Here is a 23,973-nt window from a genome sequence, read left to right as displayed (position 1 = left end):
CTTTTGATGCAACATTTTCATCTTATTAATTTTTTGGATTAGGAATTTTCATCCTAATCTAATTTCATTGTGACAGACATTAGCCAACTAAAATCCTAAATCATATATTCATTTGTGAAAGTTTTAAGGATGTGTTTGGATACTTGAATTCGGATTTTTAAACCAATAGATTTAAAATACCTTGGTTTAAAATCTTTAAATTTTAAAATTCCTTAGTTGGATGCCTTTTGTATCTATGATAATTTGAGATTATACAATTTAAAATCAATTGAAGTATGTCTTAATGATTTCTGAAATTCCAGTATAATTTAAGTTATTTAAAATATATCCAAGGATTTCAAAGTTTAAAATTTTGGTAGATTTGTTAAATCCAAATCCTTGACTTTTTTAAACTATTCAAACAAGATATTAGGATTTTAATAACCCAAATCCAAATTCACATGTCCAAATTCTGTCATCCAAATGCATCAATGGAAGTTCGAATTTAACAATCTTTGAGGTTTTTAGCATTTCAACGACCGTAGAGGTTTTACATTCTGGAGTTGAAACTCATACAAGTAAGGCTCAATCTTAGATCCATTCTAAATAGTTCCCCATACAACAAACTAATACAGAAATCTCAAAAGCCAGTTTTACAAATTAGTTAAATGTGAATTAACAAATAACAACACAATCACTCTCTATTCCTATAACATTCATTGTATCATTGGATCGAACTTCCCTTTCACATTACCTCTGAAAGATTTGCAAAGATTAATAACAGTATAATATGAAAGGCAATTTTTAGAGATTGAAGACTATGAAATAGAGATGTTGAACATAATAGAATTACAGAGAAGCAAGAGAATGAGATTTGAGCGAATGAAGGATTTCACTAAACTAAATAATTACAATTGGTTTAAGGCTTTATACATCTAATCACGAAAAAAAAAACTCTGCAACTGAGTTAATAACAATTAACAAACATTACAAATTTACTAGTCGTTGAGATTCCAAAACTAACTGATTGATTTTCTGATGTATATGTATTAGTGAACACACGTGTAGACCGGCAATAACCAATCCTGTAAGCAATACGACTGCGTTTCATATCTCGATTCTTTAATCTCTTAGTTGGTAAAACGACACCGTAGGACTTTTAAGCCTGCTGCGACATCGTTTCCTATCATGCTTGATTAATGAAACTGAATTAAAGTATCCACATGATAGTCTCCTATCTCTTATAAAAATAAGGACCACAATATCAAGCCTATGTTATTAAGATACCAAATGAAAGATTGAAAATATGACAGTAGTATTATATATTGTGGTGATCAGAAGAAAAAAATAACCCGTAAAAACTGACAATTTTTATTTAACAAACTGAGATACATTCAACATCTAGTATTTGAGACATTTCTGACCACCAAAATAATTTTGTGTTTTTTTTTTTTTTTTTTTGATGAACCTATTACACAAATACCCACTACAGCAAGCTATTCAATTTATTACACAACGTCTATTCAACCTATTTTATTATACATATAACGCAGAGCACACAATAACACCTAATCACTTCAGTCATAATTGTATCCTAGTTTACTTCAGGCAGTGACTCCATTTTCATTAATCTCTTTAGCCAATGTCTTATCTTCTATCACAACTTCAACACCATTCTCTTTCACTTCTTTAGCTGAAGACTCATCAACTTTCACATCTTCTTGAGTAGTTTCTTGCTTCTCTTTCTCTTCTTTCTCTGCCTTTAACCGCGCCTCTTCCTCAGCCTTCTTTATTGCCTCCTCTTTGGCAGTCTTAATAGCTTCAATCAATTTCTTCAAACAAGTCTCAGCATCATCATTCAGTGACTTAGGCATCAAATTCTCAGCAACATCAGCAGGAGTAATATTGGTTTCCTCCAACAAGTGACCAACAGTCACAAACAAAGGGTGTGAGTCAATATTCAAGTAATTTTTGGCAAGAACCTTGAATGCTTCAAAGCCACAATAGGACATTTCTATGTGCTTGTCCATACGTCCCCTCCTAATGAGAGCCGGATCAAGTTTTTCCACATAATTAGTAGTGAAAACAATGATCCTCTCTCCCCCACAAGCCGACCAAAGCCCATCTATAAAATTCAACAAACCAGAGAGAGTGACCTTACTATTACTTTCTTCTTCTCCTTTGGCCATTTTACTAGCAGGGTCCTTCTTTTCCTCATCATTCACTTGCTCCTTTTTCTTTTTTCGTTGACCCGTAAGATCAAGTGAGCAATCAATATCTTCAATCACAATAATAGACTTACTTGTCGTTTCGATCAAAAGCCTCCTCAGCTCCGTGTTGTCCTTAACCGTTGTCAATTCAAGATCATAGATATCGTAGTTCATGAAGTTAGCCATGGCAGCAATCATGCTAGACTTACCAGTTCCAGGAGGACCATAAAGAAGATAGCCACGCTTCCAGGCCTTGCCAATCTTAGCATAATACTCTTTCCCCTGGCTGAACTTAATAAGGTCATTGATGATTTCTTCCTTTTTCTTTGACTCCATGGCCAAAGTGTCAAAACTTGCTGGGTGCTCAAAAGTCACATGGCTCCACTTGCGCGATTTGTAGCCACCCCAATTCTGACTAGGATTGTTGATGCACAGCTTCCTTTGTCGATTTCTCACCGTTATTGCCTTCCCTTCTTGCAGCACATGACTGATGTATTTCCCACATAGAATTTCTCGGTGAGATTTATGGAAAGTGAGCTTGTAATACCTCTTCTCCTCCGTCTCTGGGTAGAAAGGATTTGACTGTGTTCTTGGGGTGATTGACTTTGCAGTCCACCAAACCTTGATCCCTTCAAATTCATCTGTAACCTCTTCGTTCTCATCCATGCTCAGTTGTACAGGTTGATTGCTGTCTTTGACAACTACAGCTTTAAGACTTCTAGCTTCGGTGGAGGACTTGTTACTGAGGTATGTTTCAATGGCAGCATAGGCTTCATTACGCTTAAGATACTCGCCAGTGAATTCCTGGAACTTAATTTGGATATAAGGATACACGAAACTCGCCAATTTCTTACTATAAGTTAGGATAGGGCCACGAAGTTGGTAAGGAAAATATTTGTCAAACATCGCCCATAGAAACATTGCAGTCGCAATCAGTGAGCCTAGTTGAGACCATGTTTCCCCCATCATCATCATTTTTATCTTCTGAAACTTTTTATGAATTGTTAGAAGAAAATTTTTGCTAATGAAATAACAATTCCGAGCTACGTTATATATAGAAAATTGTTGGGCTGACTGTTGGGTGTATTTCTTGTTGAGTAAGTAATAGAATTTCCTTTTTCTTTTTTGGTTTCTCTTATGCATTCCTTTCGAATTATTTTCCAAATTTCAATGCAACAAAGTTCACACATCACTGGAACCACACTTCCTACAGTAGGGACCATCCACACCGTCCAGTTTTCGTCCTCTTACCGAGCAAAAGCGACTTTGCGTATCGCAAACGAGAGGTGCTTATCTGCTCTCATTATGTAGCCCTCCATATCTGACTTTTTTTTTTTTTTTTTTTTTTGCAAATGTCATTGTCACAGTTTAGAAGTTCGAATTGAACACATCCTCTGGCCTACGAAATTGCATAGAACTCTCATTTCTGATCATGCTAAAGAAAAATAAAAATGCAGTGTCGACATGGTGGCTAAGATTATTGGTATTGAATTAGTAATTGAGCACACCTTCCCAACTGTTTTAGTACAGGTATTACTAGTTTTACTAAACTTATAAGCTAATGAGTCACTAATCATAAAAAGATAATACAAATATTCATTTATGAGTAGTTAAAGCTAGATAATTACTTTCATTACCACATTAATTTATAAGTTTTATGTACTAAAACTTGTAATACCTTTACCATTTTCTGTTTTAATATTTTCGTTTAAAGAACTTGTAGCGTTAAGTTTTAAAGTCTACAATACAGTCTTAGCCTTAAGTTCATATATTGAGCACTTTTTTAATCTCTCATGTTTCAAGTAGCATTTTAGTCCTTAAGTTTTAAAAATGAAAGCAATTAGTTTCTTTTTCTACTTCCGCTAATTTTCTTACGGATGTGACTAATAGAGCAATGAGGTGACATTTTTAAATAACGTGTTAGATGAATTTTTTATTAAAAAAATTATAGTATGGTTACCCCAACTCATAACTGTATGATATATATATATTAGAACTTCTCCCGATTTTTGGGTTTAATTTTGGAAACTTCCATGACGATACATCTTGTTTGATTATGTTAATCTAATTCTGAGTACAAGATCACGTTTGAAAATGCAACCCAAGAAAGGACAATCATTATATTCCCGACTAACCCTAAATTAATTAAATAGTTAATCACACAAGAAATTATTTGTAAATGCCACAAATATTATAACCAAAGCAATAAAAATATAATGACATAGAGATTAGTCGAGAAGTGGAAAATTTTAATATACACAACCTAGCACAATTTAGTAGTCTATTAAAAAAAAATCATTAGTTCATGTCTTTGGTTCCTTATCAATTTCATACAATTCATTTAAAAGTGATGATGTCAAAACAAATGAGTAATAATTGCCCTAAAGAGTACATTTGTCAATTCATAGACTTTATGTTTTATAAATACTTTCACTTAAATTAAGCCGGACCAAAGTGGATTGAAATTGCCATGTTAATGTGGCACAACAAAAGCAAAACAACAATAAATGCTATACTAAAGGTTTAGATATTACAAGATTGAGATTTATGTTAGACTCTAAAAGTTTAGAACAATTGGCAAACCGTGAGCATGAACTTGTTTAGATATAGATTTCTAAGTCTATAGGTATGATTAGACAATGCTTAAGGTGTTATAAGTCAAAACACAAGAAAGAGGAAGCTGCAGGTTAAGGAAATTCGAAACATGCTAGGTTCAATCGATCAAGAAGAAGGCTCGACTGATCGAAATGCGAATTCTGCAAATTTTAATTTCGGCCCAACTGCTCGTTAAGCTCATTAAATGATTAGGATTTCAGATCTAATTCTCCTAGTATTTAAAGGAAACCCTAAGGCACATTTTATTATGATTTTGTAGGTGCTCTTTTGAGATTTAAAAGGTACTCTGTCTTCTCCTCTCAAAGTCACTATTGGAATTCCATCTACAAATTATTAGAATTGATAAATCTCAAGTTGCTGCTACATGAACATACATAGCTAATGATTTAAAGCTTTAAGTGGGATCTCAAAGTCATAAACTGAGGTGTTTGTGTTCGACAAATTCAAATAGAAGAGTCTGTGGATTCAAAGCTGCACGTGGTCATGTGTGTAAGTACTACAAGAGGTAGCTTTAGATTTAGGGAAAAATCTATTGTAAAACTTCCATTTTATTATAGTGAATTTGTCTACCTTGAGGATAGTTTAGGTTAAATCCTCCCTAGGTTTTTTTATCTTGAATTTATTGGTTTCATTGGTTTTCCTATGTTATCATATTACTGTCTTCTTTACTTTTCCACACTAAATTATATGATAGCATGAGTTTAACCTAGATCTGAAAAATCAATCTAAGTAACTACTTGGTTAATTAATTAGGTTAAACGAATCTAATTTATAGGGGTCTAAACGAACAAACAATCTATATATTTTTTAATAGATTTGGGTTTAGAATAGGAGCTCTCAATCCAAACCTATCTTTTCCCATTATATAAGTGCACAAAAATGGACCAAAGTGGTTTGAATAGAACCGAAGTAGACCAAAAAGGACCAACATCAACCGAATAAGACCGAAGTGGATCAAATGGAAATGGAGTGGACCAAATAGGATTGAATAGGACCAAAGTGGAACCAAATGGATTGAATAAGACCAAGGTAGACTGAATAAGACGGAAGTGGACTGAATAGGACAGAAGTGGACCGTATAGGACCCAAGTGGACCAAAAAGATCTGTATAGCACCATAGTGGACTGAATTAGACAAGTAGGACCAAAGTGGACTGAATAGACATCTCACTCTGAACCCAAAAGGGTCCAAAGCATGAGAAAAGAACCATCAGGAGAGAGACTATAGGAGTTTTTCTTTTCTTTTCTTTTCCACAAGATAAGAATATATAATAATATTAAAATCTCCACAATACAAGTTAGAGCTCTATAACACTTTTACAAACAATAACTAAATATCATGTGCCTCCACACAATACATGAATATATTACAAAATTCCAATTAGATTACACAAAGTCACAATCTTATCAAGAATAAGGAACCTTAACATCGATTTTGGGCCTACCACGCCTAAGGGTAACAATACTCAAGTGCCTAACCTCCAACAGAATTAATTAAGGCCTCGTTAAATTTAGCAAAATCAAATCACCAACCATTTACAACACAAGTCTCCCAATTAGCATAGTACTCCAATCGCACCAATAAACTAAGCTTCATGCTCGACATATTGCAATTGATCAGTAAAACTGTTGGAGGGTGGAATGAGCTAAAACCCAGTAAGTAGCATAATTAATGGGAGTGGGGGGAAATGCAAGATTCATGATTATGTGCATACTACAACATGAAACAATTTGAGAATTTCTAGCTGAAAACTGCTAAATCATTTTCAATAATAACATGATAAGACTGATTAAATAATGCCATCCAAAAACAATCACCATGAAACTACATAACACACACACACACACACACAGTGAGCACAACAACATTGTTCTAAAAACCTAAAAGGCCAACCTAAGCCACATGACAAGGCACCACAAAGACAAAAATATCACAAAGACATTATACCGCCATAGAGCCAAGTCAGAACCCACAAACCACTAGCATGATATGTACCTCTTTTGGGTTGTGGTATATTGACCCTGCCTAGCCTCACCTACACCCTAAAGGATTTACTTATCCCCCCCCCCCCCCTAGTAGGCAATAGGGGATAATGCGCCATGTAGTACCTCTTTTGCATGTGGTCTCTTGGCCCTGCCTAACCTCACCCACACACTTAAGGATTTACCTCTTCCCCCCCCCCCCCCCCCCCCATGGGCAACAAGGAATGATGCGTCACACAGTACCCGTTTTGCATGTGGTCTTTTGACCCTATGAGCAGCAGCCTCATCCACACACTCCAGAAGCTCACAAGTTAAATGTATTAAAATACATAGTTTACTTCCAATTAGTTTCATAAAATATTTCAATAATCAAATATCCACAATATTCTCAAAGTCCTCAAAACCATTTCTTGTCAAAAATGTTTTGCATCAACTTTCCCAATTATCAAATTTTGCAAATAATGCAATAAATCCATAAAATCGATTCTCAAGAATTTAATCAAAGATGCTAGTCTTTTCCATGCTAAAAAGTAACAAATCATGCATTTCTCCATATGCAATAAGAAATATAATGCACTTTCAATGCCACATATGTTTTCCATAAATGATTAACAATAATAGTACAAATAGTAAATTTTAGGAAAACATTCCAAAATAGTTTTGTCCATAAAATAATTGAGTGCAATAATGATTCTTTTTCAAAAATCCCATTAAGAATCCACTTACCTTGTAATATGCAAAAAGCCTAATTCTCCAAGCTTCAAAGAAAATTAACTAGAACCTAAATAATACCAAGCAAACCTATTATGATAAGCATAAAGCTTGACATTGCATCTAGCTACGAATTAGAAATCACTAAATAAGCAATTACTTAGACAAGCCTAAGTTTCCAACCTCACAAGTAAAGTATCCCACTTCCAAAGTTACTCAACAATTTATACAAGGCATAGACTCTAATTTATAAAATTAACCATTCAAGAGCATCTCCCTAATGCTAAAATCTTAAAAATTTATTAGTAACTTCCATAAGATTTACACATCATCACCAAGAGACCCATGAAACCAAAATCACAATATCCTCCAACACAAACAATTTAAATCTTTATCTAGCTCCAAATAAACTTAATAGCAGTGAAAAAATTAGATTTACCAACTATCACATGATATAACTTAAAACTCCTAAATTTTTACCATAGAGAAACCTTAGTTAGCCACCATTTGTAAGAACCATAAACCCACTAACCAAAATAAACCCACCGAGTCAAAACCCATATACATAATTACAAGAATATCACCCAAGAAGCTCATAAATCACATGAATATCATTTCTAAATCTTAGATTAAAAGAACCTCAAGCAAAAGTATAATACCCACAAAAAATATTAGGAATTTTTACCTCAAATAAAAGGGATGAAGATGCTTAGGAATTCCTAAGGATTTTTTTTGGTGATCTTGCTGGAAAAAAATGATGGAGATGGTGGTAGGGAGTTAGGTACCGGTGGGAGAGTGTGAGGGAGTGAGAGAGGAGTGTTGTTTGTGTAAAAAACAAAAAACAAAAAACAAAAAAAAAAACAAAAAAAAAATTATTATTATTAAAAAAAAAACCTAGAAAGGACCCAATGTTGTCCGGCCAAGAGGGTGAGATATGAGAAGATATTTGTGAGATTGTGTGGTTGAGGGGAGTGGGGGTAGGTGGGGGTCTTAAAAAATCTTCCACTTTATTTATTTATTTTTTTAAGGGCTGGGATGTTACAATAGAATTAAAGTGAATTGAATAGACTTAATATAACTAAAGTCAACCAAATAAGATCAAAGTGGACAGAATAGGGCCGAATGGGCTAAATTGCCCGAAAAGGCTGAAATGTTAGGTTTATGTGGCTTAATAGGAACTTAGCAATAATAAATTGTATACTAAATCTTTTAGATATACTAGTTATTGTCCCATGTACATAATTTTTTTTTTTTTTAACTTATAAATATAATTCTTTAGGCATTAAGGTGTTTTTATTTATTTTTTTATTTTATATGTATTTCCTAAGAAATGTAAAAAGTATTATCAAAGGGATTGAATTGTATTGCATTTTTTTACCTGAACTGAATAATTACAATTGGTTTAATGCTTTATACATCTAATCTTGTAACAAACTCGGTAACAGATTTAATAGCAAACATTACAAGTCGTTGAGATTCCAAAACTAACTGATATTCTGTCAAAAAAAAAACTAACACCTAATCACTTCATTCATAATTGTATCCTAGATTACTTCAGGCAGTGACTCCATTTTCATTAACCACTTTAGCCAATGTCTTATCTTCTATCTCAACTTCAACACCATTCTCTTTCACTTCTTTAGCTAAAGACTCATCATCAACTTTCACATCTTCTTGAGTAGTTTCTTGCTTCTCTTTCTCTTCTTTCTCTGCCTTTAACCGCTCCTCTTCCTCAGCCTTCTTTATTGCCTCCTCTTTGGCATTCTTAATAGCTTCAATCAATTTCTTCAAACAAGTCTCAGCATCATCATACAGTGACTTAGGCATCAAATTCTCAGCAACATCAGCGGGAGTAATATTCGTTTCCTCCAACAAGTGGCCAATAGTCACGAACAAAGGGTGTGAGTTAATATTCAAGTAATTTTTGGCAAGAACCTTGAAAGCTTCAAAGCCACAACACGACATTTCTATGTGCTTGTCCATACGTCCCCTCCTAATGAGAGCCGGATCAAGTTTTTCCACATAATTAGTAGTGAAAACAATGATCCTCTCTCCCCCACAAGCCGACCAAAGCCCATCTATAAAATTCAACAATTACATTATTCCTCATTCTTGGGGTTCATAGGCTTGCCATCAACCCCTTACTTTCTTTGTTTTCATTACTTTGGGCCTGCTGCGGCCCATTCTCACTTTTCCACATCATATACTGCTCATGGTTTTCTTTTTCTCTCTTTCCGGGCTCCTTTAAGCCCATTTACCTCTTCAAGACCCATTTGTTTACTTCATGAGCCTATGATCCATTATTCCTGCCGCTTGGGCTTAATAAGTTTTCTATCCGTTTGTCAACTCCTTTCTGTCCGTGTTGTTGGGCTTCTCCCTTCTACTTGGGCTTCCGAAATGGCTATCAACAACTCTCTATCCTTTTCTCCATCTCATTTAAATATTATTTCATCATTCATTTTTTTTTTTATCATCATTTATTTTTCCTATATTCATTCCCAACAATTATATTTTTCAAAGAAAAATGTTATATCCACAATATTTTTTGCAATACTTTCACAAGAATCACATCAAAATCCTATGTGGAAAGTTGTTACTAGTTCTAATTTGAACCCACCACTGAAATTATTTTTTTACTCATCAATATTAGCTAATAACAATCTATTACTACTTTATCAAAAAAAAAAAAAAAAAAAAAAATCTATTACTTAAAATTTATTGTGAAAATATTGTGGTAACATTTCTTAATTGCCACTTCTTATTTTTTATATTATTTTTCCAAACTTAATTACATCCATACGTTGCTTTTCTTTTTTTTCTTTTTTTCTCTTGGTTTTTTCTCCACCACACACCTATCCTACTCCCATCTCTATCTACCCTTCTTTTTCTTTTTCTAGTTCATTCTGGATCTCACTTTCACTTTCTCCAGCTCTCTCATTCTTTCTCTAGCTCTCTCTATTTTTTTACTTTTTCTATTTCTACTTGATTCTAGAACACTCTTTACAGTGATAAGAAACAGAGAATGAGAGAGCTGGAGAGCTACTGTAGCAAATCTAAAAAAAAAAAATTTAGAGATAGAGAAGCTGTTGGAGGGCTTTTTTGGTGTATTTGCTCTCCAAATTAGGCTTTAGAGAGCCTATTGGAGATGCTCTTATAAACTGCCACTAATTACATTTATTACCACATAAGTTTGTAAGTTTTATGTAATAAAACTTGTAATATATTTACCATTTTTTTTAAAAATATTTTTGTTTAAAGAACTTGTAGGGGTAAGTTTTAAAGTCTACAATACAATCTTAGCCTTAAAGTTCATATGTTGAGCACTTTTAGTCTCTCATGTTTCTAGTAGCATTTTAGTCCTTAAGTTTTAAAAATGAAAGCAATTAGTTTCTTTTTCTACTTCCACTAATTTTCTTATGTATGTCACTAATAGAGCAATGAGATGACATTTTTAAATAACGTATTAGCTGAATTTTTTATTAAAAAAAATTATAGTATGGTTATCCCAACTCATAGCCGTATGATATTAGTACTTCTCCCGATTGTTGGGTTTAATTTTGGAAACTTCCATGACGATGCATCTTGTTTGATTATGTTAGTCTAATTCTAAGTATAAGATCCAGTTTGAAAATGCAACTCAAGAAAGGACAATCATTATATTCTCGACTAACCCACAATCATCTCTCGATCGATTAAATTAATTAAATATGTAACCACACAAGAAATTATATGAAAATGCCACAAATATTATAACCAAAGCAATAAAAATATAATGACATAGATGATAGGATCATATTTTGTGTAATTGGTTAATCCTTTGATAAAATGCATTTTACTTGTAATTTGATAGATCTAAGATGAGTTTAGTACTTCAAGAAATATTCTATTCAAGTCAAGTATTAAAGACATAAAGACTGGTCCAAGATACAAGTGAAAAAAAGTTGTTCATTAAGGCTCGACAAATAGCTCAACAGAAGCCTGCCATGAAGACTTAATGCGAAACTCGATAGCAACTTGATCTATCGAAAATTATGATTTCAAAATTTCCAGATCTGAAATCTAGCCTAGCCTTGCTTATTTGTTTTGGGTTTCTTTTTTCACAACTCTAGACATATATAAGAGTTTTTTTTTTAAAGGCCGTTATATACGAATACAAAGACCAAAAGACTCATTTCTTTGTGAGAAGCTACTGCGTTTGTACATCATAGGGTTTTGTAATCAAGTGCTTCCAGATCTTCATTGTTGATAAAGTGAAGAACTTTGCAGCCAGCAACATCTATTCAAGTTGCTAGAGTTAGTCACGTACTTGGGATCCGTGCAAAGGATTAGTTAAAAATTAGAGGTTTGTGCATCAAGAGAAATAAGGCTACTATAAGATCAAGTCTAATTGGGTATTGGAGTGGAGGTTCAACTATAGGTTAACATTTCAAGATAGGCCAAGGGTAGTTAGTAAGATTCCTTTAACTTGTAACCACTTGATTATTGATTAGTGGATTCTTAGTAATGGTAATATTAAAATCACTCAGTGGGGTTTTTGCCTTGGGCGAGGTTTTCCCCATTTGTCAACATATCACCATGTCAAATTTATTTTATGCTGCATTTAGTATTTTTGGTGATTTGTTGGTGCCTTCACAATTTGCATGCACTTAAACCTAATTAATCAACTTGGGTAATTGAATTAATTAACCGAGGTCAAGTTATCTTAATCCAACAGTAGAGATTAGTCAATAAGCAAAAAATTATAATAGACACAACCTAGCACAATTTAATAGTCTATAAAAAAAATCATTAGTTAATGTCTTTGGTTCCTTATCAATTTCATACAATTCATTTAAAAGTGATGATGTCAAAACAAATGAGTAATTAATTGCCCTAAAGAGTACATTTGTCAATTCATAGACTTTATGTTTTATAAATACTTTCATTGAAATTAAGCCGAACCAAAGTGGACTAAAAATGCCATGTTAATGTGGCACAACAAAAGAGTAACAACAATAAATACTATACTAATGATTTATATATTACAAGTTTGAGATCTATATTTTTTTAATAGATTTGGGTTCAAATTAAGAGCTCTCAACCCAAACCTATCTTTTCTAAGAGCATCCACAGCAGTGGAGTTAAAAATTTAGCTTTTTATCGCTACCAAAAGTTAGAGCATCCATAGCAATGGAGCTAAATTTTTAGCAATTTAGCTCCACCAAAAGTTACTTTATCTATTTTACCTACACACATGCTGCAGCAGTGGATCTATTTTAGCTTTCAACATAATAAAATAATATAAACATCACAATAAAATATTATAACCACTATAATAAAATAATATATTCCACTACCAAAAAAATATTACACCACCAATCTCAACCACCTCTACCATCAACCACAGGCACAACCACCACCACCACTACCACTACCGGCAGTCCACAGCAAAAAAAAAAAAAAACCCACAACAAGCACAAGCCCACTGCCACAAACACAAACACAAGCCCACTTGCCCACAATAGATCGGAAAACACCAACACCACCACCACCACCACCACCACTATCGGCAATCCACAGCAAAAAAAAAAAAAAAAAAAAAAAACCACAACGAGCACAAGCCCACTGCCACAAACACAAACACAAACACAAGCCCACTTGCCCACAACAGATCGGAAAACACCACCACCACCACCACCACCACCACCACTACCGGCAATCCACAGCAAACAAAAAAAAAAAAAAAAAAAAAAAAACCACAACGAGCACAAGCCCACTGCCACAAACACAAACACAAGCCCACTTGCCCACAACAGATCGGAAAACACCACCACCACTACCGGCAGTCCACAGCAAAAAAAAAAAAAAAAAAAATCCACAACGAGCACAAAAGGAATGGGCTTCGGTTGGCGCAAAAGGAATGAGCACAACGGGTACAAAAATCCACCGAAGCTCAACCCAGCCCAGTGTGAGGAGTGGTCGGCGCTGGGCTGGGCTTCGGTCGGCACTGGGCAGTTGAGCTAGAGAGATGAGGGATGAGGGAGATGAGGAAGGCCGGCGAGCTAGAGAGAAAAAAAATTGACCGGCGAGATGGAGAGATCGGCGAGCTGGAGAGACCGGCGAGCTGAGGGATGAGGGAGATGAGAGACCGGTGAGCTAGAGAGAAAAAAAAATTGAGGAAGAAAGAAGAAAGGGGAGAAGGCGGAGAGAGAGAGATAGAGAGAAAATGAATTGAATATTTTAATGAGAGAGAGGAGAGAGAGTGTAATAAAAAAATATTTTTTTTTTAGCTTTGAGCTACAGTGCACATCTAAAGATAGATGTGCACTGTAGCTGAGGAGCTAAATTTTTTAGATTTAGCTCCTCTGCTGCGTGAAGGATTTTTGATATTTGGAGCTAAAAAATAGCATTATACCTATATAGCACCACTGCTGTGAGTGCTCTTACTTTATCTATTTTACCTACACACATGCTGCAGCAGTGGATCTATTTTAGCTTTCAACACAATAAAATAATATAAATATCACAATAAAATAATATATCCCCTACAATAAAATAATATATCCCACTATCCAAAAAACATCAACAGCACGAATCACAATCACCTCTACCATTAGCCACAGCCACGACCACACCCACAACCACCACCACCACCACCACCACTGCCACCACCATTCATCAACCAAAGAAACCCAACCACCATTCATCAACCATCAACAATCCCCATTCATCAACCATAAAAAAAAATCAAAACACATTCATCAAAATAAAAATAGAACCCATCATCAACAATCAAATTAGCCAAAAGCCACCACGAAACCAGAGAAACCCAGCCACCATCAACAAACCCCATTCATCAACCATCAACAAAATCAAAACCCATTCATCAAAATAAAAATAGAACCCATCAACATAAAACCCAATCACGGCAACAATGATGTTTTGTCAATCACGACGACAAAATCAAAAACCAGCATCGGCAATCATGGGTCTCGGTGTTTGAGACGGAGAAATATTGAGAGATAGGGTAGAGGAAAAATGAGATAGCAGAGAGATAGGGGCGAAGAACGAAGGGATCAATCGGCGTTGTTGGCGCTGGGCAAGGGCTTGGGTCGGCGGCGAGTGGAGATTGAAGCTTGCAATGGGTAGAAATGAAAAGTGTGAGGATCGATTGAGGGGAGAGAAGAGCAACGGGTAGAAATGGGGAAGGAGGAGAAAGAAAAAAAATATATATTCTAAGCATAGTGTGAATACAAAATAAAATAATTTTTTTTTTTTAGCTTTGAGCTACAGTGCACATCTATCTTTAGATGTGCACTGTAGCTGAGAAGCAAAAACATTTGGCTATAGCTCCATTGCTGTAGCTCTATTTTGTGATCAATGGTGCTAAAAAATAGCAATATAGCTATTTAGCACCATTGCTGTGAGTGCTCTAATAAGATAAGTGCACAAAAATGGATTGAAGTGGTTCGAATAGAACTGAAGTAGATCAAAAAGGACCAAAGTGGACCAAATAAAACGAAAGTGGACAGAATGGACCAAATAGGACCAATATGACCCGAAGTGGATCAAATGGAAATGAAGTGGACTAAATAGGACCGAATAAGACCAAAGTGGGACCAAATAGAACAAAATGGATTGAATAAGACCAAAGTTGACTAAATAAGACGGAAGTGGACAGAATAGGACATAAGTGGACCATATAGGACAAAAGTGACCAAAGTAGACTGAACTAGACAAGTATGACCAAAGTGAACAGAATAGAACCGAAGTGAACTGAATAGAATTGAATGGGCTGAATATGACCAAAGTTGACCAAATAAGACCAAAGTTGACAGAATAGGGCCGAATGGATTAAAGTAACTGAAAAGATCAAAATGCTAAGTTGATGTGGCTCAATAGGAGTTTAGCAACAATAAATGATACACTTAATCATTTAGATATACTAGGTTTTTTTTTTTTTTTTTTTTTTTTTTTGGGATAGAATTTAGATATACTACTTATTGTCCCATGTACATAAATTTTTTATTTTTAAACATATAATTATTATTCTTTAGGCATCGAAAGTATTTCTTTTCTATGTATTTCCTAAGAAATATAAAAAGTATTATCAAAGGGTTTGAATTGTATTGCATTTTTTTTAAAACCTAAACTGGATAATTACAATTGGTTTTAGACTTTATACTTCTAATCCCGTAACAAACTCGGTAACTGATTTAATAACAAACATTACAAGTCGTTGAGATTCCAAAACTAACCGATTTGCTGATGTGTATGTATTAGTGAACACACGTGTAGACCGGCACTATCCTGTAAGCAACACGACTGCGTTTCACGTCTCAGTTCTTTAATCTCTTAGTTGACAAAACGACACCGTAGGACTTTTAAGTCTGCGATACCGTCTCCTTTCATGCTTGATTAATGAAACTGTATTGGAAGTTGAAAACGGTGTTGTTTGGTTTTGTTGGTTAACAACCTCGTTTTGTGGTTGTTGACATCCATATTACATTAGCACATTACACTAGTGTGTGTTACTCGTGTGTTTTCATAACTAAAAACATTAGTTAAACTCACGATTTAGTTTAATATAATATGAATCATGTTTATTCCTCTCTCCTTGGCAACTTCAATATTTTGCTTTTGAATATAAAAATATTTTAATCTAGTCATATATATAATTGAAATGCATTTCGAAAAACCTAATTGGCCGGAGTGAGTTAGCCTATTCAATTTTTGTAATTGGGCAATCTATAAAAAGCCGCATCAAAGCCTCTCCCTCGGCTTCACAATGCATCCCTTTTCTTTTATGTCCATTCTCTTCTGGATTACATCACTAGTTGATTGAACAACTTCATTGAGAGCTTACATGAAGAATTGGGGACCTATAAGAGAGAGTTTTCCATGTTGGATTGAGATAGATAAATCTGTAGGATTTTCTTGTTGATTCTGTATGGAAGGTTTTCCAAACTTTTCTTTCATTACATCAAACTTGAATTATGTTGTGGAATTTATAATAAAAAAAATATTTATAAGGTGTTAATTATTTTACATTCTCTTTTTTAAATATTAGCATTGATACACCATGTTGAATATATTAGAATATATGCGGAAACAAAATCATAAAATATAGAACACAAGAACACAAGGGGTTATGTGGTTCAACCTAAAGGCCTATATTCACAAAAGATACTCATAAGGGCTACATCTTTATGAGAAAGCATGGTTTTGAAACCTTAACCGTTCAATGAACCGTAAAATGGAAAAGTTCAAGGTTTTTGAGGTTGGACCGAGATCGAACTGAGGTCGAATTGTGATGATGTCATAATTAATTTAATAATTAAATAAAATAAAAAAGGTATTTTAAATATATAAATAGTTGCAAAATTGACTAAAAATATCTAAAAATAATTGAAACAAAATTTAAAACAAAATTTATTGATATTATAAGGTTAATATAAATAGTACAACATAAATAAGCATTAAAAAAATATTTCAAAATAATCCTACAAGTCTAAATTATTTTGATTAAATAAAAAAATTACTTTTGATTATTTTACTAATTCACATGCAAATGAATTATTCTTTAATCAAAGGAAATAAATTTAGCAATATTTAATAAATTGAGAGAGATGTGATAAAATAAGTTGAAAAATTAAAACCGACATAAATCTATAATAAATAGGCGTAAATGCACTTTTAGTCCCTACATTTTGGTTTTTTTTTTTTTCCATTTTGGTTCATACATTTTAATTTCACTACTTTTAGTCCCTAAATCAATTAGCGCGTGTTATTTTGGTCCTTTCCATCAGTCAACAGCCGGAAATATCTGACGTGACAAATGAAGTGCACTATTGACATAGTAAATGTTGACGTGGCGAATAAAATAATGATAATAAAATTTATTTGTTATTTATTAAATACCAAGTCAGCATAAAATAATAATAAAAAAAGACATTTTCATTTTTTTTCTAAATTCTTTTAAAATAAAATAAGATAATTAAATTAAAAAAAATTATTTCTTTCATTATTTTTTTCTAAAGAGCATGTTCATGTTCCTTGTGTTCATCCCCAGAACATGAATCATATTCTTAGATCAATAAGAGTTAAACTTTATTATAAACCCAAAAAAAATTCACACAATCAGAATAAAAACTTCAACCTAAAACTTCCTTATCAAAAACCGGTTCCCCCAACCCTTCTAAAACATTCTCCAAGCTTCCTCTCTTTCTTCCAAAACCCAAAGCTTCCTCTCTTTCTTCCAAAACTCAAAGCTTCCTCTCTTTCTTCCAAAACATGGAGATCTCTCTCGTCCAAAACATGTTCATGGTTGAACGCTTTGAGCTCTACCTCCTTGCACATTGCCACCGCCACCACCACAAATGGTTGTGGTGCTTTTTTTTTCCTTTCTCTGACTGACCCATTCTCTTTATCTCTTGATTTTGCTCAAACCCAAACCCAAACCCAAACCCAAAAGCCTCAAGCTCCTCGCTCAAATTGGTGCTTTGCTCTCTCTCTCTCTTAGCGGTGGGTCAATTTTCATTTTCCCCTCTCTCTCGGCAGTCAACTCTCGATCTCTCTCCCAGCGCTCTTCCAATTTTCTATCTTTCTCTCTTTTCCTATATGGGTTTGATTTGGGTTAAAGAGAGAGAATGAGGGATTAGATCGATGGTGGTGGAAGTGGTGGTTGCAAATCAGTAATGGAGGTGGTGGTTGCAGATTGGTAGTAAGGTGGTGGAGGGGCTCAGATCAACAGTGTAGACTAGCGATGGAGGTGGAGAAAGACAGACTCAGCTCGGTGAAGGTGGAGATCAATGGTGTTGGTTGGGTTTTATGGGTCTGGGTTGCGGTGGTCAGCTAGGCTCAAAAGTGGTGGGTAGATCTGGATTTTTTGGCCATTGGTGGGGTTTGAAGGTGGTGAATCGGTGGAGGATTTTCTTGGTCTATTGTTGTGTTTGGTTGAGTTTTGATGTTTGGTATTTGGTTGGTTGGGTCCAATAGAGATGTTTTAGTGTCTTGGTTGAGATGTTGTGTTTTGGTATTTTTGTGATTGTTGGGTTTTGGTCTCATTTGAAGATTGCTGTGTGTTTTGCATGTTTGGTTGCTAAGAAAATGCAAGAAGAGAAATAATGGGAGAATCTTTTAGATCTGGGTTGGTGTTGTTGGTGTTCTTATTCAAGAAACTTTTAGATCTTAATTCATGTGAATTTTGGTTATTAATTCTGTTTTTTTTTTTTTCATTTAGTTAAAATTAATAAATTAATTTTTTAAATTTATATGTTGATATGTCATGGGTGATGTGGATTTTTAATAATATTTTTAAGTCCTCCGTTTGCCACGTTAAATCTTTCCGGCTGTTGATTGACGGAAATGACTAGAATAACATGCGCTAATTGATTTAAGGACTAAAAGTGGTGAAATTAAAATGTAAGGACCAAAATGGAAAAAAACCAAAATGTAAGGACTAAAAGAGCATTTACGCCTAATAAATATAATACACTTCATAGTTGTTTACAAGCAACATGTGTGGTGCGTTGGTCATGATGCTAGACTTGATTCATAAATAAGGCATAGGCCTCAAGTTCTAATGTCATGCCCCAAACGCAAAAGGGTCCAAAGCGTGAGGGAAGAACCATTAAAAGCGAGAATGCAGAAGATTTTTTTTTTTTTTTTTCCATTTTATAAAATAAATAAATATATTGATCTCTCCACAATACAAGTCAGAGCTCTATGACACATTTACAAGCAATACAAACTACAAATCATGTGTCTCCAAATACACTTAACAATCCAACGTTCCAAATAAACTAAACACAAAGTCATGATCCTCTCTAAGGTATGCAACCTCAATAGAAAATCTAGGCCTACTACACCCAAGGCTAACAGACCTTAAGTATCCAACCTTCAATAGAATTGATTATGATCTCATTGAACTTTGCAAGATTGAGTCACCAACCAATCATAGCATAAATCTCTCACTTAGCACAATGCTCCAATCACCACCAATAAAACAAACTCCATGCCCGAGGTATAGCAAATTTATTTGAAAAATTGTTGGAGAGTGGGATGAGCTAAAGCCCAGTAAGTAGCATAATTAATGGAGGTGGGGGAAATGCAAGTTTCATGATTATAAATAGTTTGTAAAACATGTTTTAGTTTGGGAAATTGCTAACTGAATACTGCAAGATCATTTTTAGTAATAATGTAACAAGAATGATTAAATGATGAAACACAAAGTTTCTCAAAATAATACCATGAAATTGTATATTATAATCTGTGAGCACTAACAATATAATTTCCAAAGCCATAAAATCTGCATACGGTAATTTTATCACAAATCTACCATACTACCACATAGATCGGTCAGGGGATCCAGCCATTCATAACTAACATGATATTGTCCTCTCTAGTATGCAGACTCTTGGCCCCATGGACAGCAGCCTCACCTATACCCTCAAGGTTTTTCTCTCCCCCAATAGGCAGCAGAGAGAGCACGTTAAATAGGACGCCTCTTGCATGTGGTCTCTTGGCCCCATGGACAACAGCCTCACCCACACACAATCAAGGAACCTCTTCCCCTCATGGGCAGCAGGGAAGAATGCGTCATCCAAAGTAAAAGGGCACTAACTTGGATTTGATTCTGTTGTCACAAAGACTATGGAAATCAAATCGGGTGATCACTGGGAAATCACACATGGCATGGTGTTAAAACAACTCACAAGTTACATTACTTTGAAACACGTAGTTTATATCCAAGTAGTTTCAGAAAAAATCTTAAATAATCTAACTTCTACAAAGTTTTTAAGGTTTTCAACTTCATTCTTGTCAAGAGATTTTCTATCAATTTCCCACATAACAAGACAAGATAAGCATCTTTAAATTTTCTAATATACCATAAAATCTAAGATTAAATAAAAGATACTCATTTTTCCATATCAACAATTTATGCATTTCCCCAAATGCTATACCAAATATGATGTACTTTTCATATATAATAATATATAATAGGGTCACAACACAATGCTTATAAGAAAACATATATCCATATATAATTTTCCAAAATGTGTTTGACCCAAAAACAACATTTATAAAACATGATTATTTTCCAAAAATCCCATTAAAAAACTACTTACCTCCAAAAGCCAACCAATTTTACCTCAACCGGGCACCACAAAATCATCTAATCTAGTCACTAGGTCCATCACCAAGAATATCGGAACCTAGAAACACAATGATCAAACCTATCAATAACAAGGCCTTTCACAAAGTACCATCACACTTATCTCCATAAATTGTAACAATACCCTAAAATCAAACCAAAGGCCCTAAAGTCTAGCTTGCCCGTCCTAAGACAAGTACCCTTCCCAAGCAAGAACCAAACAAGCATCCAAGAAACTCATAGTGTTGACACAACCAAAACATTTTAAATTCACTACCGCAAAAATGTGCATCATAAGATAATATAACATACTCATGAATCTCTTTGAGTACTAGATAATATATTTAAGCCAAGATAAGATCAACTGAGGTTTGGGATTAATTTCACAATTTCTCAGCGTTTTAGTCTTGCTTTCAGATTCAGTACATAACAGGGCAGCCATTTGTAAAAATTGTTTGGTCAATGAAATGTTAGCCAATTAATTCAAAACTTTAAGGGAACATTCCCCTATATGTATAAAATGTACCACAGAAAATTCAGCCCAAAAAGATTTTTCTGTAATTTATTAAAAATCATGCATTGCGGCTGACTCAAATCTATCATGACAGCTTTAGAAAATTTCTATAGTTGTAAGACTAGCCCAAATTATTTGAGAATTTACTCACATTAAAACCACCAGATTTAAAGCATATTAAAAACAAGGAATCAAACCCAAAAATCTCATATAAACAACTTATCAAACACTTGGTATGCAAAAGCACATGCTCACACTTAACTTGCATAAATTCATAGTTATCACTCCACTCACACCCACATTTACCAAAGTCATCAAAAATGCAAAGAACACACTTCCAAAAATCAACCCAAACTTCCACAAAATCAACCTACACGATTTGCTCAAGGAAACCCAAGTTTTTAACCACGAAGAAACCCCAATTGATCATCATTTGTAAAAGCCCTTAACCATTTAACAAATAAATCCACCAAATCAAAAACCCATGTACTCAATCACATGTATACCACTCATGTAGCTTAGATTAGAAAGAAATCTTAGAAAAACTTGAAAAGCTACCAAACAATTAAGAGTTTTACCTTTAAAGCTTTGAGAGAATGGAGTGTATGGGATTTCTAATGGGGTTCTCCGGTGAAATCCACCAAAAGTGGTGGTGGATGGCTGGTTTACCGGTGAGGGAGTGAGAGAAATATAGGGAACTAGAGGGTGTATGTGTGTGGGCTTCGGTGGCTGAGTGAGATAGGAAAATAGAGAAATGAAAGAAGGGGCATACGTATGGTGATAAGAGAAAGGGGCTGTGTTGATAGGAGCATTGTGGACCACTTGTTACAAAATATCTTAGGATCAAAATTACAACTTTACCTTAAAAGTTTCTCCCATATTTAAATTGGCCAATTCCAAAATTTTTCTAATTACTATCACATGCCCAAATATTCAAAACTCCTCCATAAAATAGTTAACCACACTAATTAAAAAAGTCCAATTTAGATATTATTCTCATTGGAAAAATTGCTTTAAAAAAAATATTTGGGGTGTTACATCAAAACTCCATGGCTCCCTTTTCTCTATTTTTAAAAAATAAGTCAACTCTTTGACCGATTGAACCGGCCCATGGTTCGGTCGGCTTTCCAGGTTGAACCCCAGTCCAAGAGATTCACTAAAAATATTTAAATGCCCAGTTTTCACATATAAAAATCCAGATTTGTGATCGGTTCACGAGTTACTTGGTCTGACCGATTGGGCCAGTCCGGTTCTGATAACCTTGTGAGAGAATAGTACAAATTCTTGTGTTACAATGAACATAACATAAATATATATATATATATATATATTTATATAATAGGCTAAATCCTAGACCAACCATATATTAACTATGGTTAATGGACTTCCAGTACAAGTAGGAGACATTGCTTGCACACATAGAAGGATTGGGCTTTGGCCTATGCTATTGAGTTAATATACCTCTAACACCCTCTCTCAAACTTAAGGTGGAAGCTCGATGAAGCCTTGAGGTTGGATAAGCTTGGGAAGATACCTTGAAATTTGCCTTGAAGAAACCATGAAGATAATTGCGAAGATGCCTTGAAGAAGCCAAGGAGAAAGCCTGAAGAATGACCTTGGAAGAGACAGGAAGGATCAAGCACTATGAAAAATAACTATGTTCAATGAAGGAGATGTCTACAAAATGCCAAAGAAAGGTTGCATCAATGACCAAGAAGGCTACTATGACCAGAGAATAGCTACATCAAAGGCCTGAAAAAGATCGGTGAAGAGAACATCATCATGAAGCACAATTTGCAAGTCTTTATGTGTGGGAGAGTCCAAAAATAAATGAGAAATGGTCCATTTAAGTGATTTACAGGTTTTAAAAAAAGTAATGGAGCCCAAAATCGAGAATCTAGGCGAAAAACTTAGCAAGATAGGGCCTACTAAATTTCTTTTCACCATTAGTCAAAAGTCAACTTAAAAGTGAAAGTCAAAGGTCAAAGTCAATACTAAAAGTCCACAGTCAACCAGCAGTGGTCCACGGGTCAAATTTGAGTGAGGTCGGTCTGAGTCAAATGAGTCAGATCACATAGACAGACCGATAAGACACATGATAAAAACATAATGGATGACATGGTGCTGATAGTGCAGTCGACATGGCTAAGAATGACATCATCATGATGTCAGAGTCATGGCCGACACGTGGAAATGCATGAGAGGCCAAAGAGGCATATGGCATGACGGTGGCATGTGGAGGTACGTACGACAGAAAGCAATGACAAGGCTTCAGTGGTTTTGTAGATCAGATAATTACGAAGCCATCGAAGTGACACGTGGCCTAACAAGGATATCTGTGAGTAATAATCATGAAAAGGCACGTGAAATTCCACTAGAAAAGCTCGACCGTGTGATTAACATTTCGAAGAACACCCTGACCTAAAAAAAAAAAAATTATATATAATAATTAAATTTTTTTTTACTTGTTTACCCTTAAAAAAAAATAGGAACACCCTCAAATAAAAAATAAATAAATAATTATTTATTCTACTTTCAAGAAAAAAAAATTTTATAACAAACCTAGCCCACAAAAAAGCCCAACATTAATCCTAAATAACAGATGGTAAAGCAAATCCAATCTAAAAGCAAACCCACAGATTCTCAAAAAAAAAAAAAAAAAAAAAAAAAACACGTCTGCTAATTCATCAACTAAAGCAAAAACTGAAATCTCAAATCACTAAATCAAAAACCTAACCTAAAGACAAAAACCTCATCAGTCAACAGAGCAACGTTGCAAGACAACAGCCAACAAACGGATCGGGCATCGGATTGGAGATCTATAAC

The 23,973-nt window shown here is 34.5% G+C and overlaps 1 protein-coding gene, 2 long non-coding RNA genes and 1 pseudogene across 4 annotated transcripts; all 4 read right to left on the bottom strand.

The window, feature by feature from the left end:
• Nucleotides 1-1,327: 1,327 nt before the first annotated feature.
• Nucleotides 1,328-3,527, bottom strand: LOC126715065 (AAA-ATPase ASD, mitochondrial-like). Its single transcript, XM_050415492.1, has one exon. The coding sequence runs from the start codon at nucleotides 3,330-3,332 to the stop codon at nucleotides 1,584-1,586; it is 1,749 nt and encodes a 582-aa protein (XP_050271449.1). The 5' UTR covers nucleotides 3,333-3,527; the 3' UTR covers nucleotides 1,328-1,583.
• Nucleotides 3,528-6,131: 2,604 nt separating this feature from the next.
• LOC126715067 (uncharacterized) lies at nucleotides 6,132-8,350 on the bottom strand. 2 transcript variants are annotated; one of them, XR_007651793.1, is made up of 2 exons: nucleotides 8,184-8,350; nucleotides 6,132-6,450 (listed from the first exon to the last, which is right to left on the bottom strand). It is a non-coding gene; the product is annotated as an uncharacterized LOC126715067 (long non-coding RNA). The 2 variants fall into 2 exon arrangements; XR_007651794.1 differs by having other exon boundaries at nucleotides 6,132-6,430.
• Nucleotides 8,351-9,037: 687 nt separating this feature from the next.
• On the bottom strand, nucleotides 9,038-9,598 carry LOC126715063 (AAA-ATPase At3g28580-like; annotated as a pseudogene).
• Nucleotides 9,599-19,647: 10,049 nt separating this feature from the next.
• Nucleotides 19,648-21,912, bottom strand: LOC126715064 (uncharacterized). The gene is made up of 2 exons (XR_007651792.1): nucleotides 21,726-21,912; nucleotides 19,648-20,694 (listed from the first exon to the last, which is right to left on the bottom strand). It is a non-coding gene; the product is annotated as an uncharacterized LOC126715064 (long non-coding RNA).
• Between the last annotated feature and the right edge of the window lie 2,061 nt (nucleotides 21,913-23,973).

Source organism: Quercus robur, chromosome 2 (genome assembly GCF_932294415.1).
Source record: "Quercus robur chromosome 2, dhQueRobu3.1, whole genome shotgun sequence".
Lineage (NCBI taxonomy): Eukaryota > Viridiplantae > Streptophyta > Magnoliopsida > Fagales > Fagaceae > Quercus > Quercus robur.
This window is presented reverse-complemented; position numbering and strand designations above follow the sequence as displayed.